This window comes from Callospermophilus lateralis, chromosome 18 (assembly GCF_048772815.1).
Source record: "Callospermophilus lateralis isolate mCalLat2 chromosome 18, mCalLat2.hap1, whole genome shotgun sequence".
Taxonomy (NCBI): domain Eukaryota; kingdom Metazoa; phylum Chordata; class Mammalia; order Rodentia; family Sciuridae; genus Callospermophilus; species Callospermophilus lateralis.
The window spans coordinates 61,962,229-61,978,841 of record NC_135322.1 but is presented as its reverse complement, the minus strand read 5'-3'; the positions used below and the strand labels follow the sequence as shown (position 1 = coordinate 61,978,841).

General features: G+C 49.8%; 1 protein-coding gene across 1 annotated transcript in view; it reads right to left on the bottom strand.

Moving 5' to 3' along the window:
* The window catches only part of Cdh13 (cadherin 13), an 862,179-nt gene that overhangs the window by 453,290 nt on the left and 392,276 nt on the right, over positions 1-16,613 (bottom strand). Inside the window, exon 4 of the mRNA XM_076839513.2 lies at positions 5,918-6,034. Coding sequence (XP_076695628.1) covers positions 5,918-6,034 — 117 coding nt within the window. The remainder of the gene's footprint in view (positions 1-5,917; positions 6,035-16,613) is intronic.

The window sequence follows — 16,613 nt, the reverse complement described above, 5'->3', positions numbered from 1 at the left end:
AAAAAGAGACAATGGCACTGAGTTTAATTATAACAATATATCCAAAATATTTAACTTAATAGGAAATCAATACGAACATTATGAATGAGATGTCTTCCAATCTTCACGTGTGTGCAGTCTTTGAAATCTGTTGTGCATCTTACCTTCATGGGGCATCCCAATTCATGCATTATATTTGATCTGCATTTATATAGTTTTCCCAATAATCACATCAAGTCTTAGTTTTCAAGTTGGAACTAAGTTTTAAAAATCTTCCTCAACTGCACCACCCATTCTTGGAGTGGTCACTAGCCACACATGGGGAGTGGTCTTGGACGGCGTCGTGCAGAACTTCCTGCAGTGGTGTAAGTGCTCGAGAGCACAGGCAAGGACTGCTCAGAATGCGTCCAGGAAGAGGAAAGAGTTCAAGGACAAGCAAGCAGAAGAGCATATGGACAACTGGCACACTCGAAGACTGAATGCGGAGAGCGACACTGAGGTTCATTCCAAGAAGAATTTTTGAGCATTGAGCCTATAGGCATCTTGGATCCCCTGTAGTCTAATTTCTCTCCTGTGTACTAGCTATGTGGGGTGTATAATTATTGCTAGTTTTCTTAAAAGGGAAAAACTGAATAGAGGGAGACTTCTGACAAGTGTGCATGGAGCTTTGGACAAAGGGTGTGAAGCAATGGATTTAAAAGGGGCAGAAGGTTAAGGCTGACTGCCTAAAAAACACCAGGCCAGGGAAAGAGCCAGCCATGCTGAGCCTGCACTTCTGCACAGGGTGAGGAGGGGGGCGCTGGGGACCCAGCCTAAGCTTCCGGTCCAGCTTCTGAGGCTGCAGTTGGCACCATGGGTTCCAAAGATGCAAATGCCTATGAAATGGAGTGAAGCAAATTCGACTCGATGGCCCCTCTTTGTAGCAGTAGGCATAGCGGGATGCAGGAATCCTTGGCTGTGCGGAGGCCTCTAATAAACTCGACTTCCAGACCTCTGCAGAATCTCCCAGAACTGCGGTAAATCATCCTCCTGTAGGGCTCACACTCATGACACAATCAAAGCAGAGCCCCGCTTGAGTGATTTCCACGATTTGGTCTAATGATCTATGTTGATTCCCTTTTCAGAGAGCACATGGTCCAATTACATATTCCTTCCATCCGGGGTTAGAGATGTCCTTCCAAATGCCCATTCTACCAATTTATAGGTGTATAAAAAAAGGATTTTCAGTAAAATGTGCGCTCATTGGTTTTGATGAAAAGGGTTTGTGATGAAAGTAGAATATCTAATAAGCATTTCATAAATGACTTGTCTTTCAAACTTAATATAAAACAGAATAAAATACATCTCCCAAAGACCTCTGTGCTGTCACGCAAGACTTACAGTCCCCTGTTCCCCATCAGTCAGGCCCCCAAACTCAAAAATCTCTAAAGACGCAATCAAATATTTATCAGCAGAAGTTGGAAAAACTGAGAAATTATTTATGGCCCAAATTTTGAAATAGTCACACTTTGAAGGGTGGGGGAGGTCTTGCTGGAGGCAGCATGTGTCTCTCAGGCACATCATCCCAGCTCCTCCCTTCTGTCTAGAATTCAAAAACCAGGGCAATCAGGAGGTTGAGGAAGTGCATTTGTGCCCTCCAGGGTGTCTCCCCTTTCTTCAGAAACACGGAGAGATTTTCCTAAGGCAGAAGTAGCATGGGAAAGAGCCAGGAACAGCTGGGGGTGCTGGGCCATGTCTCCAAAGCTTGGTTCATCCTGTGCTCCTGACCAACGGGCAGGGCAAGAGCATGACACAGCCAATTGGGGTTGGAAGAGGACTCCCTCTGTGATGGGGAGCACCCCCCGATCCAGGAATCCGCTGCTCACTGCCTATTTAATTACTTGGCAGATAAATGAATCCTGGGGAGTCTGTCAATCCCTGGAGCCACCGCACAGCCTTCCAGCTTCTCCGTGGGTCTTTAGTTCTCCATGGGCTCCCTCCCTGGGCACCTTGCTCTTGGGGTCTGTAACCATGGGTACTGGGAACTCTTTTTCCAGGAATTCATGAATATGCAACAATGAACCCTACTGTTATATATAGTTATGCTGCACTAATAAAAACTTAAAAACATAAACAAATTCAGATTACGAATGATCAAAAAAAAAAAATCAAGAACAGATACCTAGTCTCCATTCACCCTCTTGAAATGTAAGATAAGTGTCTTTATGCCAACATGCTAACTCCTGTGTCATTTAGTACAGTCTAATATTTAGTTAAACTTAATTTTCTCTAATAATTATGAAATTCATATAGGAAAGCTGAAAGATTTTTGCAGCAAGAATCACATGCTCGCCAACTAGACCATACCATGCCATTTTACCATACCATTAAGTGTACTTCTCTTTTGAATATCACGCATCCTGCATCTTATCTTTTGGTGCATGCCAAAGAATTACACTTATTTTAATGTTGCTTTAAAGGGAGCGGTTGTCAGCGAGGAGCACGTTACATCACATGGAAGAGTGGAAGAGGTCTCTCAGACTGGCTTAAGCGGCCCCTGCACATATTGGTGAAGAGCAGAGACTTTGAAACCTCAAAGAGCCAACACAAAGCTTGTCTCTGCTATTAACCAGCCGTGTGGCTTCCGATGGGCTGCCTGGTCCCTCCAAGACTCGTTGCCTCCTTGGCATTGGGAGATGTTCCTTGAGGGGTGGCCACAGGAACTCAATGAAGGAAATGGGAAGTGCTGAGCACGCTGCTGGGCAAACGGGCTGACATGGCCCCTGCTCTGCAGCCCAGACGGTCAAGGATTCTGTCTGTCTCCTCCATCAATATGCCTCCAGTTCCCCACACAGGGCCTTATAGGGAGCAGAGGTTGAATGTATGTGTGTGTGCTGGCCAGAACTGGGTTGATTTCAGAGATGTGACATGAACAGAGGGGAATACACTGGGCTTCAAAGGCCCAAGGACACAAGAACGTCAGTTCAAGAGACAACAGGAGAGCAGAGAATAAGACAAAGACACAGAAATCCCAGGCTGCTGCAGGAAGGTTTATATCAGGTTAAGTGATGGAGCTGGATTCACCAGGGCCCAGAACCTGTTCCCTGGCCCCACCCAGGCTCCTCACAGACTTACCTGGCCCCTCTGTCCAGAGCCTGCCTCCAAGCCTCAGAAACTGATGTGCTTGTGCACAGAGCACAGGGCAGGCTGGGTGTGCTGGAGAATTCACACCCAGGCCCAAGGCTTCTGGGGGGGTGAATACTTGAGCAGTGTACAAATTCCTGCACCTGCCCTGTGGGCCGGATAAGTAGAGAGCGGCTTCACAGCACTTGCTGGAGCTTCCCTTTGAGACTGGAGTCTCCACATGGTTGAGGGCTGGAACCTGAGCTTATTTCCTGGCTCCTGCCCCTCCTGTCTCACTTCCTTACAGGTCTCCCCTCCACTTTCTAAATGAACTCTCTTGTGTTTGAATTCTTGCCTGAAGGTCTGCTTCTGGGGGAAGCCAAGGAACCCAAGTGGGTTTACATTTTTGTTAGCCACAGAATCTCTTCTCCAAGAAGCATTCTAAACCTGCGTCTAAGGACCTATTTGTGAAGGTGGAGGTGTTTGTGGGCCAGAGCACTTCCTCCCTTGTGCCCTGTCCCCACTCCCTAGCACTCACTGGAGACACCACCTGCGTGCTCCTACATGGCTCTAATGAGCTCAGCTTATCAGGTACAGGCAGAGCTGTTGAGAAGAAGATGGAAGACTTAAAGAAAAGAATAAGGCGAATGAATGAAAATCATTTGCACAGAGAGGGAAATGTGTTGCTTCAGGGGTGTAGACAAAAAAGAAAACCAGATTTTTGCAAGGCAGAGCAATTGTTCTGTAAGAAACCCCTGGAGGCTTGGGGGTCGTACACATTGTGACATTAGTCACCTATCACACTTGTAAAGGCAGTGGCTTTGTGGAGTCTAGGTAGTGGGTACACACAAGGGTCAAGAGGTGATCCTCCGTGTGAAGGCATCGTGGCCCTTGGAGGCTGCAACATGCAGAAAGGGCACAGGAGAGGGGCCCACGGTGGCTGCGCTTTACCAGTCCATTCAGCAGCTCTGGGAAGGACTCTTGGGAAAGCTACCCAGCAAGAGACTGAGAGCTGACTGTGAGACTGAAGGAAACTATACTAGGGACACAGAATTAAAACGCCAACTTCGGCTCAGGAGCAGTTGAAGTTAACTGGACGTTGGATTATAACTTTCTGATTTCTAATAGAAACAGATTTCCACGTCACCCTCATCTCCCACATGGCCCTCCACAATCCCTCCCCTCCCTTCTACTGGTCCCACTCACTCCCTGGGGAGCCTCTGCTGCTCCCTTGTGGAAACCCCTATGTTCCAGGGCCTCCCGGGCAGCTGGCCTCCCCTGCCCCCCACCATTGGCCTTGCTTAGGGTGCTGGGTCCCCGGGCGCTGCCCCCTCAGGCTCTCCCCCCTGCCCACCTCAGGCCTCCCCTGCAGTTCCCTTTGCCAAGACGTGTGTACCCAGGCCTTCCACGCTGTCCCTGTCTCACCCTCCCAGCTCTCTCCAATGTCACCGCCCCAGCAGCCCTACCATCTGTGCCGACACCCCCGTCCAGCCCAGGTCCTGCCACCAGCTCCTGTTCTTATGTCGCCGTGCTCTGTCTTCAAGGCATTTAATTCTCTAATTCTCTTGCTTATTTGCTCATTCATGGGAATGAGTGTCGGTCACCCCAGTAGGAACCTCTTGCTTATTTGCTCATTCGTGGGAATGAGTGTCGGTCACCCCAGTAGGAACCTGAGCGCTGCTGTCCACTTGCCCACAGCCACAGTCGCCCAGGCCCAGCACCGGGTCTGGTGTGTAACAGGCCGTCCATTTTATTTAATAAATGAATTAGTAGACTAATTACACCAGCCATTAAGATCATTCATTCAAGTAACTGCCAGTGTTCAAATTTCAGGTTCACCAGAAAATAATTCACAGGTTAAAATGTGCTTCTCCAGGTTGACTGCCCAATGGGGGGGAAACGTATTGGCAAATGGTCAATTAAATTTATAGGAAGACAATATTTTGGACTAAGCTCCTGCACCTGGTCCAACAGACCAGACCAAAGACAGTGAGTCATGTTCATGCCTCACGATCGCCGTCAACCTTAAGATGCCACTGTTTTCTGGCTTAAGGGGCCCAGTCGCCAAGCCAGCAGGTCACAGCAACCCCACAAGGCATGTGACTTTGACATGCCCACTCATTTAGTGTCATTAAATGCCCACTCATTTAGCCTTTTCCGTATTCACTGCCAACCCTTTCTGCCAGCTCCGCAGGACGCCTGGCTACTTCCTAGGTGGGATGCCACCTGATTTACGAATCTTCAATAACAACCAACCCCATCACTAAACGCAACCTTTTGAAATTTTGTTTCTGAGACAAGTCAACAGGGGGACTGTGGCCCGGTTCACAGGGACTACATCTTTCCAGCACAGTTGTTCTGATTTGTGCAACGGTGTTTCTGGATCTGGGGAGGGTGACTGGATTCTCTTGATCTGGCTCAGTTTCTAGAGAGCTGACCCAGTGGAATTGCTAGAGCTGGACATTTGGAAAACAAGGATCTCAGTGAAGACACATGTCAACACTGCTGTCCTGAGGGCCCGGTCTGGCTGGTCACCTGGCCATTGTGTCTCAGGACAGAGCCCATTTGGTAACCGAGGGCACCCAACCATGTCACACAGCATGTCTCCCACCATGCAGATCTCCAGGCCGCCAGACTCAGAGCTGTTGTGCTGTCTGCGCACGTGCCCACCCTGCCTTTTGGATGATCTTTTGAACTTTTTTTTCTCACCTAAATCCTTCTGGCCTCTTGTGTACAGAAGTCGAGGCCGGTTTCAGCTGGTCACCAGCCAGCCTGGCCTGCGCACGGGTCCCTTAATTGAAAGCGTGCTTTCCCACCTGTCACTCCTCTGACTTACCTTGCCAACGTCCCTTGGGAAGGGCTGTCTCTGGTTCTCTGGAATCAGAATGGGCGACACCACAATGGACCTCTTCTGCCTTGGGACAGGAGAAGTTCTTGCAAACTTAAATATATCCTGGAAAAGAAAAGGAAACCAGCTGATTAAAATCTCCCACAGAAAAGCCACAGCCCTTGGCCTTGAGAGCAGGCTCCTCTGTTGTACCAATGCATGGCTGGACACTGCCGATCCGACTCCTTGGCATTCCAAGGGCACAGTTAGAACCAGGCTCATGATTCACGGTAGCTGTCACTGAGCTATGATACCTGCCCGAGATCCCTCCCTTCTCAGCACACTCCTGATGCTCAGTGGTTATGTCTCCATTCTCAATCCACTGAAGAAGGGGACCGTTCACCTGGGTGGAACTGCACTGATTGACTCTTCCCATGACCACCTGAAAGGTCCTTAGACTCCCAAGTGGACAGGGACCAAGGGGGCAGTCATAGAGTTCCAAGCCATGGCAGGTGTCAGGCAGCTGCGCAGCCCAGGCTTCTTCAAAGGGCGGCGCTATTGGAGGGCAGCAGCTGGAATGTGCTCCCCAAGCGGCATCTCCCAGCCTAGCGCTGTCTGTAACCCACCTTTTTAAATTAAATACATGTGTTTAACAAAGGGAATCTTATATAAATATTTTAGACCAAGCACCAGTATCACATTATATTAAAAGAAGAAAACATAAAAATAAGTACACTGGAGACCGACAGATATGCTAAAAGTTGAGCCAGAAACCGCTGCATATGGAAAGAGAGCTTTCTTGTTAGAAGGAGCAAAGAAGGGTCTGGGTGGTACTACAGGGGCATCAGCACCAAGCACAGGCTTTCTCCCTGACCCCAGCAGAAGACTGAAAGAGAGCTGAATAGAATATCACGTTCAAAATGTAAATGAACCTCATCTAACACAGCATACTAATCATAGTTTTCTTCCATATCACTACAAGTAAGCACGTCGAACTTTAGGCAAGTTTCTATCAAAGTCACAATGGTAAAAAATAATTCCATGCCATCATTATCCCCTGGCCCCATAGGAGTCTCTGGGTGTGAGTGTGTGTATGTGTGGGTGTGTGTGCACACTATAGTTTTAAAGGAAAATTTACTTTTAAAAAATCCAAGATCAGCCAGGTCTCTGGACGCTTCTATAAATAGTCCCTCTTTTGATTCTGCTGGAGCATAAACTAGACACCTTCTCGTGGAAGCAATTGAGCAACATTATTTTTTGAGAGCCTTGCAAACGCGCACATCCTTTACTTTGTAATTTCACTTGAGAATACATCCAAATGATCAGCTTCCAAAGAACAGAACTGTGTGCCGAAAGATGCTTAGTGACACATAATTTATAAGGGGCAAACGTGAAAAACGATCTAAGTGTTCAATGCAGAGACGAGGTCTCTCACAACAGACCCCCGAGCCAATCATAACCCTCCTTAATCAGTGAAGAGACTGCAGAGAGATCATATGTCCATCCAGTGCACCCAAATGGAGAGAGAAGGTAGAGGATAAAATATGTAGGAACAGAGAGAACACCGTACTGGACACATTGTCCTACGTTAATGGTACATGGTATGGAAACAGAAAACCTCAGTGACCCCCAAGGTCAAGACTGGTCTCTAAGAAAGCAATAGATGTGATGGGCAAGCAGAGGCAGACAGATGGGCATCTGTACACAGATGGCAGGAAAAGAAAGAGCAGAAAGGGTAAAACCAGCACAGGGCTGGGCTGGGGCTCTGTGGTAGAGCGCTCACGTAGGGCGTGCAAGGCCCTGGGTTCCATCCTCAGCACCACATAAAAAATAAATAAAAAGATAAAGGTATTGACAACTACAACTAAAAAAATAAATATTAAAAAAATAAGCATAAAAGAAAAGCACAGAAGGTAGAAACAGAGAAACAGAAAAGACGATGGGAAACAGAGCGGGCTGTATGCACCCTAAACTGCTGTGCAGCATGTGCAGATCCTACTGGGATATCCAGGGTGGAGAGAGTGGGAAACACGCACAACATATACGGCTCGTTTACAGCTGAAAAATCATGAGCCCCGGAGGAGGGAGTGCCTGGGAGTGCCTGGGAGGGCACTCAGAGAGATCTGAGTCCCATGGGAATGCAGGGAGCCACCCAGGTCCTACTCGCTGCCCCCGGGAACAGGGAGATGACATGCTGCCTCTTCAGGACACACTCTGGGCTTGGTCTCAAAGGGCCTGCTTGTATTCCGCCTGTGGATGAGGGATCTTTTGTCCTCATGGGGCCAGAGCCCCATCCATATCCACCTCTGCTGTCCTTGCCACCTACCAGGCCCCCTCCCAGTCCACTGGCCCACCCCTCACGGTACCCCAGGAGTGAGCGACAAGCACAGGGAGTCAGCCTGAATCTGCAGTGCCAAGAAGAGGAGGGGGCTCCAAGCCATGGAAAGGCCCTCTGGCCCTGACAGGCTGTGGGGCGGTGACTGATCCCAAGAGGCTCCCTGTGCATGCAACTGAGTCACCAGGGTGTGCACCTGGGACTGTGGCTGGTGAAAGACCCTCTCCCTCCGCCCACTCTTACCTTCTTCCCACGTAGTGGGCAGAACCTCGGTATTGTCCATCACTGAATTTCAGGTCCGTGATTCTGCCTGCCTGGTTTGTGTGTGTGTGTCTGTCACTGCATGTTTGCTGACACGCATGCTCCTGAGGTGTCTGCTGGGATCAGCTCTGTGCTGATGCATCTGTCTATGTGCTTGGAAGCCATGCACCTCTGTGTGATGAGAGTCAACTAGGAGCATCAAACCTGCCTTGACTGACAGCCACGGGCCATAGGCAGATCCAGGTGCCACCATGCTCACTAGCGTCACTTTAGAAAGCACAGTCCACACCCACATGTGATTCTCGTTTCATTCCAGATCCCAGAGCACAGCAAATCCCCCATTTCTCTCACAAGCTGGAATGGAAGGGAAAGTGCCCGTGGGCATGGCCGGTGCTCTCTAAAGAGCTGCACAAAAGCAATGGATAGGACTTAGCATAGGAGAGGGGAGGGAGGAAGTGGGACTGACCACTGCGTCCCTTTTAGGAGTGAGTCATTCTCGGTGGGAGGCCTAAAGCCAGATCTAAGCACACCTGCCTACACGCAGCCACTTCCGGATTTCCAGATTCGCTAGATGAAATATTCTCTCACATCAAACACAAACTTTCACGTGTCTATGGGCTTACACACACACCCAAGTACATACACCAGAATCCACTTTTAGGGTCTCACCCACACGACCACCTGCACAGGCAACAGACCCACATCCCATGCCCGCAACACCCATCACACCTTCCCACACACTTCCTACAACACACAACCCAATAAACATGGCCACTCGGCCACAGAAGAGTCACATGCATACAGAGGTGAGCAGAAGAGAGATTGCTGGGGACACCTTTGCCACCAGGCAGTGTCATCCTCCCTGCAGTCTCTGCTCTCTCTGGATAGTGATCCCTCTGAGTGCTGGAGCCTGGACCACCTAGAGGCCAGCAGCAGCTGCTGACCATCTTGCTCCAGGCACAGGACAGGGCTTTCCAGAGGCTACTGCAGAAGTGGATCCCACCTGAACAGCCCCCGTCTCCCTGGCCTTCATCCTCTGATCTCATGAATTTGGGTTTATAGCCTCACCTGTTTTTCCATTCCCCAAGCTCAGGAGGAACTGGACGCTACCTAGAGTGTCCCACTGTACAGTTTCCAAGAAGATATGAAAAATACAGAGAGATCTGAAATTGTGAGGGACAGAAAAGGGGGCAGGGCAATGGGGGAGGATCAGAATCATGGGGAGGAGAGAGGCATGAAAAGGGAGTAGATTTATATTTATTAATTAATTAATTCATCCGTGTCTTCAAAAATACCTACTGCGCCCTTCTTGAGGCATCCGGGATGGGCAGAGTGTGACAGAACAAGCCGTCCTCTGTGCTCAGGGAGCCTGCGCTCCAGAGTCGGGATGGGTGGCACTCAGAGAAGACAGGGACACACAGCTCAGGAGCCCCTGTTGAGAGGGCCTGGCAGTGTGCAGGGGGATGTGCTGACCTCAGGATGGGGCCCAGAAGGGTGGAGAAGGAGGCTTGGAGGACAGAGGAGGAGGAGCCCGTGGGCCTCAGGAGGAGGGTCAGCAGAGGCAGGTCCCAGCTACAGTGAGGCAGCACCTTTGGGCCTGAGCAGAGTGCTGGGAGGGCAGGAGGCAGCAGGCCTGGGGAGGGGGCTGGACACCCTGGAGAGCTGTGTCCACCGTGCAGCCAACTCTGCTCTCACTGTGCGTGAGGTGCATGTGAGCCATGAGAAGGCTGAGAACAGAGGATGATGGAAACTGAACATAAGAAAAATCATGACCGCTGTGTGGTCAGACTGAAAGCTGGAGCTAAGCGACCACTTCTTGCTCTCCCCAACCCGACCTCCAGGAACACCCTGGGCCTCCCCAGCCGTGAATCTGAGCATGGGATCAGCAGAAAGAGAAGGGCGGGCTCCCCTGCTGGAGCCTTCTCCCCGTCACATTTTAAAAGCATTATTGAAGCATAATTTAAATACCATAGAATCCACCTGTTTGAAATGTGCAAATAATCCTAATGGTTATTAGGAAATTCCCAGAGTTGCCCAATCATCACAGCTAATTTTAGAACATTTCTATCACCCTGAAAGAAACCTCCTGCCCATTTGCCATCTCTCCCCTGCTCACCCCGCCCTGGCCACCCTGAGTCCCCTGCTGGCCGTGTGCCTGCATCTGCTCTGGACATTCAGAAGATGTTATGATCTCCTGGTGTTTTCACGGACTGGGCCTCTTTTCACTGCTGATGTGGGGACCGGGAAACGGAAAGGGAAGCTGCAAGACCACGACTGCTAGGCTATGGGCCCTGTGCAGGCCTCCAGGTGGGATCGCACTCCAGGCAGCACTGGCCTCCTGCAGGCACCAGGCTCCTCCTCGCCCGGCCTCTGCCCGCCCCTTCCTGCCCTCCAACCTGATGCCCAGCGTACCTCCTGCTTGAGGAACTGTGAGTCACAAGTCTGTTTCCATAGAGTCCCCCTGTGACCCCTGTCAAGGTGCAGAGTAGAACTAACTGGGCAAGGTGTCCCTGGACTCGAGGAGAATAGCGAGACGCCTGCTCTGGACTGACTGTTGGCTGGGACCTAGTCCAGGTCTTGGTCGTCACTGCTTGCTCCCACGGTACCCCAGCTGAGGACAACAACCCCCACCCCCCACCCCTGCCGAGAATCTCCACACCTGAACATAGAGCAGCAGCGGGGGACCTTCACAGCCCAACATTCAGACAGGCGAGAAGTGGCCCGGGAACGCCCAGGCCCTCTGGCTTCCTGGTCCCTGTCTTTGCTTCCCATAACAAGCCAGAGAAAAACCACACAAGTCCTACAAGAAGCCCCAGCTTCTCTCCTTCATTCCCATTCTCAGCTGTCGACTGAGAGGAGCGATTTTAATATGGCCAAGCCCTGCAGAAACTGGAACCCTGGGGCAGAAGGGAGATTCCAGAGGGTCACCAGGCCGCTGTGGAGAGCCCCGTGCGTCTAGGTAAAAAGGCCACACCTGTTCCCAAGGCAGCGGGAGCCACCGATGTTTCCATACACAGTTGTGATGCTTTTGGGGTTTGACTTGAAGGAACCAAGTCCGTAGGAGACTCTGAGGCTTATTGTCCAGCCTCAAGACTCAAGGTGACATCAGTGGTTTCCTTGACCTTCCTAACCCTGCACTTACCTGGCATCCTCACTAAGTCTGCCCGAGGAAATGCTACTGGGTACTTGTCCCATACCAGGCACCCTGCCAGGCACCCTGCATTCTCCCTGCATCCAGTCGGCACCTTGCAGGGAGAACCACGGTGCTGGGTTCCTGAGGTCCATGAATTAGACACAGAGAATGACAAACCCCCAAATAGTAAGCCCTGGGAAAAGGGAGTGAAAAAGAAATCCTCTCCCAAGACACCCTTTCCCAGGGAGAAGACAGGCTCTGGGGAAAAACAGCCTTCCAAGCCTAGATTGGCAGGCTCCAGGAAGAAGCCAAAGCATTGGCCCTTCCCCAAATAAGTCCTTTCTCAGGAAAAGTACAATAGATACCGCAGAGGGACACGCACAAATACTGACCACTGACGCCACACCCTCCATCTGGCCCACTGACCGCTGACCGCACACCCTCCATTAGACACACTCTGGCATTAACTGAGTCACCTCTCAGTATAACCTATATAAGTCCCGTCTCCTCCTCTGTTCATTGGTCATTTTCCAACAGGAGAGTGGGGCCATCAGAACCACGACTCTGTCTGTGAAGTTTGTGTCTGGCTCTGTCTTCCTGTGCAGTCACCATGGATGTAAGATTCTCCTCCAAAGCCACCTAGCTCCTCAGCCTCAGTGACTCCAGAGCCGCTATGAACACTGGGCTCTACCTGCCCCAGGGCTGCTGGTGGCCACCACCCTGGCAAGCCCATAGGGGACTCCTTAGACCAGTTAACCCAGAACACTGGGTTATGGCTGTAATGTTGTGGAGGAGAGACAGCAAATCCTAGCCAGTCCCTGGCTAACCAGAGCAGATACCTGTACTCAGGGGACAGCTTAATTGTCTACAAATTTCTGCAAATGAATGGACAGCATAAGCCCATCTGCAATGTATTGCATTCTTGCAGCTGAGCTCATCGTGCTTGGAAGTTGCTAGGGGGGAATTCAGGCTACTCTGTTCACATTTTGTATGCAATCAAATGCATGCTTCAGCCAGCTTTGCTATACCCGGGGCAAGATTTAAAGTTGCTTTATTGCCTCCTGGGGCTGAAGTTTTTCTACTTAAGGAAGAAAGGATCAACAAATACCAAACTTTTTGCATCAAATTTAGGAGCCTGGAGAGCTAAGATGCTCAGCTAATTTCATTTCCAACTCTCCATTTTCCCAGTATTCTGGAGGCCAAATGTCAGCCAAGCTAAGTCATTACTATAGATTTATTTACTGGACAGAGTTAAGCTGACAGTAAAATGGAATGACATGGAGATTGCCCCCATGAATCCCACATAGCATTTCGTGGAGGGGGTTATGGAACACATTTACAGGTGGGGGACAGGGACGAGGAGGGCTGGTGGGCTCATGGGATGGCATGAGATCAGATTGCTGTTGTAGACACTGCCACACACTTTTCCAGGGCAGCTGGCATGTGACAGGAAGGAATGGGTATGAGCCACGGATCCCACCTCCATTCAGGTGTGCTTTCTAGAAGTGATCACCAGCCATGTCAAAACCAGATTCTCCAATAATGACAGTTGTCATCAGAGACCAATCCCAAATCAAAATGACCCTGCCTAGGAGGTGTGATCACCAAACGTCAGAGTGCTGAGCGCCCAGTAGGAACGGGCTCCCAGTGGCACGGGCATGACCTTTGTTTCCAGTGTGTCTGTGAGGGTCCAAGAGAAGTTGCTTTGGCCAGAGTGATCAATGTTGAAAAGAAGCTCAGATTTCGTCAGGGGAGTTTGAAATGTGGCTGGTGGCTCCAGAAGCTCTCCTTCCTGCATCCAGCGAGATCTTCTAACGGTGCCCTCCCCCGTTAACAGGACACATGTGTCTCTGTGGCAAACGATGGAGTCTCCAGTGCTGGGAAGGCAGGAGGACCCAGCACATCTTACAGATCATTGTAAGAATTAGGGTAATCAGGTAATGGGCTTGGCATGGTGCCTTGGTTATCTGATCTATCCCCAAATCACTAGAGGTGAGTAAGTGAACAGGGTGCCTGACATTCTACCTTGACCCCCCCCTTTGATGTAGGAATACTCTCTAGAACACTGCCACAACAGCTTGATTCTTTCATCCTGGGATGTCAATGCCTTGCAAAGCAACCGAATCTATAGAACTATTTTAGAAATGTCTTTTCCTTCAGCTGAAATCTCGTCAGGGATCTTGGGTGTGCTTTCTGGAGTTGCCTGGGAGCAGTCCGTCCCTTCCACAGGTGGAGAGTGTTGCTCCTTCAGGTCGGTCAGCTGCTGCCCCTGCACGCCCCACCCCCACGCTCCTCCTTCCTTTCTCTCCTCTGTGCTGAGGGCACGGGTTCCCAGAACCACTGTCTCAGACATGGATCCTTCACGCCTCCCTCTTCAGCACTTACTCTAAGTTATAACTTGCTCCTCCTCCAGTGGATTTCCTCCTCAAATATCCCTATATCATCTTAGCAATCTAATATGCCAGATGTAAAGCTGGTGAATATTTTTTAAAAGCAAGATACATGATGTTCATGAGGCTCTTAAATGAGTGCCTTTATGCTTCAAATGCAGAGATCGTTTTTTTTTTTTTCCAAAAACTAATGAGACTACCTATGATAGCCTTTGATGTATTCATGTTCTTTACTAAGTAATTTAACTGCTAGGGCTCTTCCACAAGGAAACAATCAATGCATGCACACAGAATCCACTCAGAATGATGTCTGCTAGAATATCATGGGTAAAGGAGAAATGAAAGGAAGTAGCCACATTACTCCTCAAGAGGAAGAGATGAAGGCTTAAAGACCCTTGCTTTTTCTTATTTCTTCTAACTTCCAACACATAAAGACCTAAACCACATTTGCTTCTCTAAAACAAACCACAAAAAGAACACAGGTGTCCATATGCCACGGGGAAACACAGCTTTCTAACCACCCCAAGCTTCTTCCTCCATCCCTCTCTGTTGATGTCTCTCAATCTCGCCTGCTTGCTCCGGAATGGGTGGAGTCACAAGACAGGCAAAGCCAGAACCTCTGCACCCCACCAACAACAAGGTTGGTGTGCTGTTGGCTGCTGGTTTCCAAGAGTTATTGGATTATGCTTAATTAATGAAGACATGAAGATTGAGAGATTGCAAAGACCCAGATGTAGATAAAATGAGAAAGCAAAGTGCAGCGCTTTGCAGTCACTAGCCCCAATGGAACAAAGCCCTGCAACTCTGGAAAACTCTTTTCTTCAAATTCCATTTTACCAAAGTTAAGTGTGTTTAAGCATTTTGATATTTGAGGAATAAGAGCTGTCCACTGGCTTCATAGATTGCAGTGGCTAAGACCCAGATCTGGGCTTAACCTACATGAGATGAAGCAAAACAAGACTGAGCACCTCAGCTGTGACAGGTTCCTGTAGCTTCTCTTTTCTTCTTTTGCTTTTTAGCTTTTGAGATTTCACAAAACTATGTAACAGGGAGAAGGGGCTGCTTTTGTGAGTCCTGGTTGAGGTTCAGGCGCAATGATCTATTGACAAGGTCACAGGTTTTCATGATAAACTACAGCAAGTGCCTCTCTGGGTCCCGTCTCACCTGCATTCTTCAGCCCTGAGTGAAATGCCCAAAGGATGATATGGTCTTGCCACTGCCTGTGCTAATCCCTCACTTGCCCTGGGCCAGCCTCAGCACTGGACTCGCACAACACCACGCAGTTCTTCCCAATACTCTGCAACTCCTGCCCATGCCAGCCATTCCCCTGCCAGCCTCGGGGCACAATGTGATTCCCCAGCACATCCGGCTCTCCCTCCCAGTCATTTGGTTCTTGCATCCTGAACATTCCTTGTGTATTCCTCAAATGGCTCCTCCCCAGGAAGGCTTCCCTGACCCACTGCTCTAAGTTCAATACCCTTCCTTCCCTCTAGATCTCCCTTGAACATTGAGCGTTTTCCTATCATGATCCTATAATACTATGTTCTCAAAAGGGAGGCGCTTTTTACTCTCTCCCCAGGACTATACCCATACCAGAGGCAGTTTCTACTTCTTCTCATTTCTGCATATGTTTAGGCCTTTACTTAGGCACCCAACAGATTTTATTGACAGCCTTCCTGAGACCAGGCCTGGTGGTCTCTACTGAGGAAAGAGCACACTGGGAAAGGCCGGAGCTGCCCGGAGCTTCCCATTCTGAACGGAAGACAAGGCAGTCAAACAAGTCATCGCCAAGAGCTCAGCATTCTAAGTGGCACAGACCCATGCGATGGACACAGTGAGGCTCCAACACCTGGGGCCGGCGATGGGCTTGAGAGGTGCAGGTCACCCCCTGGACCATGCAGCAGGACCCTACTGCTTCCTCCAGAAATGGCAGTGAGGTTCAGATGGGAGGGAAAGGACTTCATTCAGAAAAGGGCAGGGCAGGGCTCCCGCCTTGCAGCAGAATGAGAGGAGGCAAGAGACAGAAGGTGACCAAAGGCCAGCAGGGCTGCCACAGACAGGGCAAGACACGGAGCATCACTGGAGGGCAGGAGAGGCCAGGCTTCGCGGGCACCTGGGGTCCCTGAGTCCCGATGGATGGAATGGCTGTGATCAAGCCTGGGGTCTGGCCTGGTCCTTGGTGGTCCCTGTCAGGTCACCCCCGGGAGCCTTCGTTTCCTGCTCTGTTTGGTACTTGATCCAACTCCGTATTTGAAAAGTTGAACGTAAACCGAGAACACAAATACAATGGCAACAAATAATGACTCTACCTCTTCTACCGTTTTTTTCCCCCTAAGACATCAACTTGCATGTGTTTGAGCTGCTACTTAAAAAATAAAACCAGAGCACAGGATTTGGATGGAAATTTTCCAGCCACGTGTCTGCGACACAACGGCCTCTGAAATCTTTCATGAAGCTTGTGGGAGCAATAACAACACAAATCAGGACTTTTTTTTTTTTTTGCTGGTTTTGTTGGAGGTGAACAATGTTTTAAACATGTTTGGATTCTTTAGTCAGAAGTCCATTCAACCACGTGTGATGGTGATG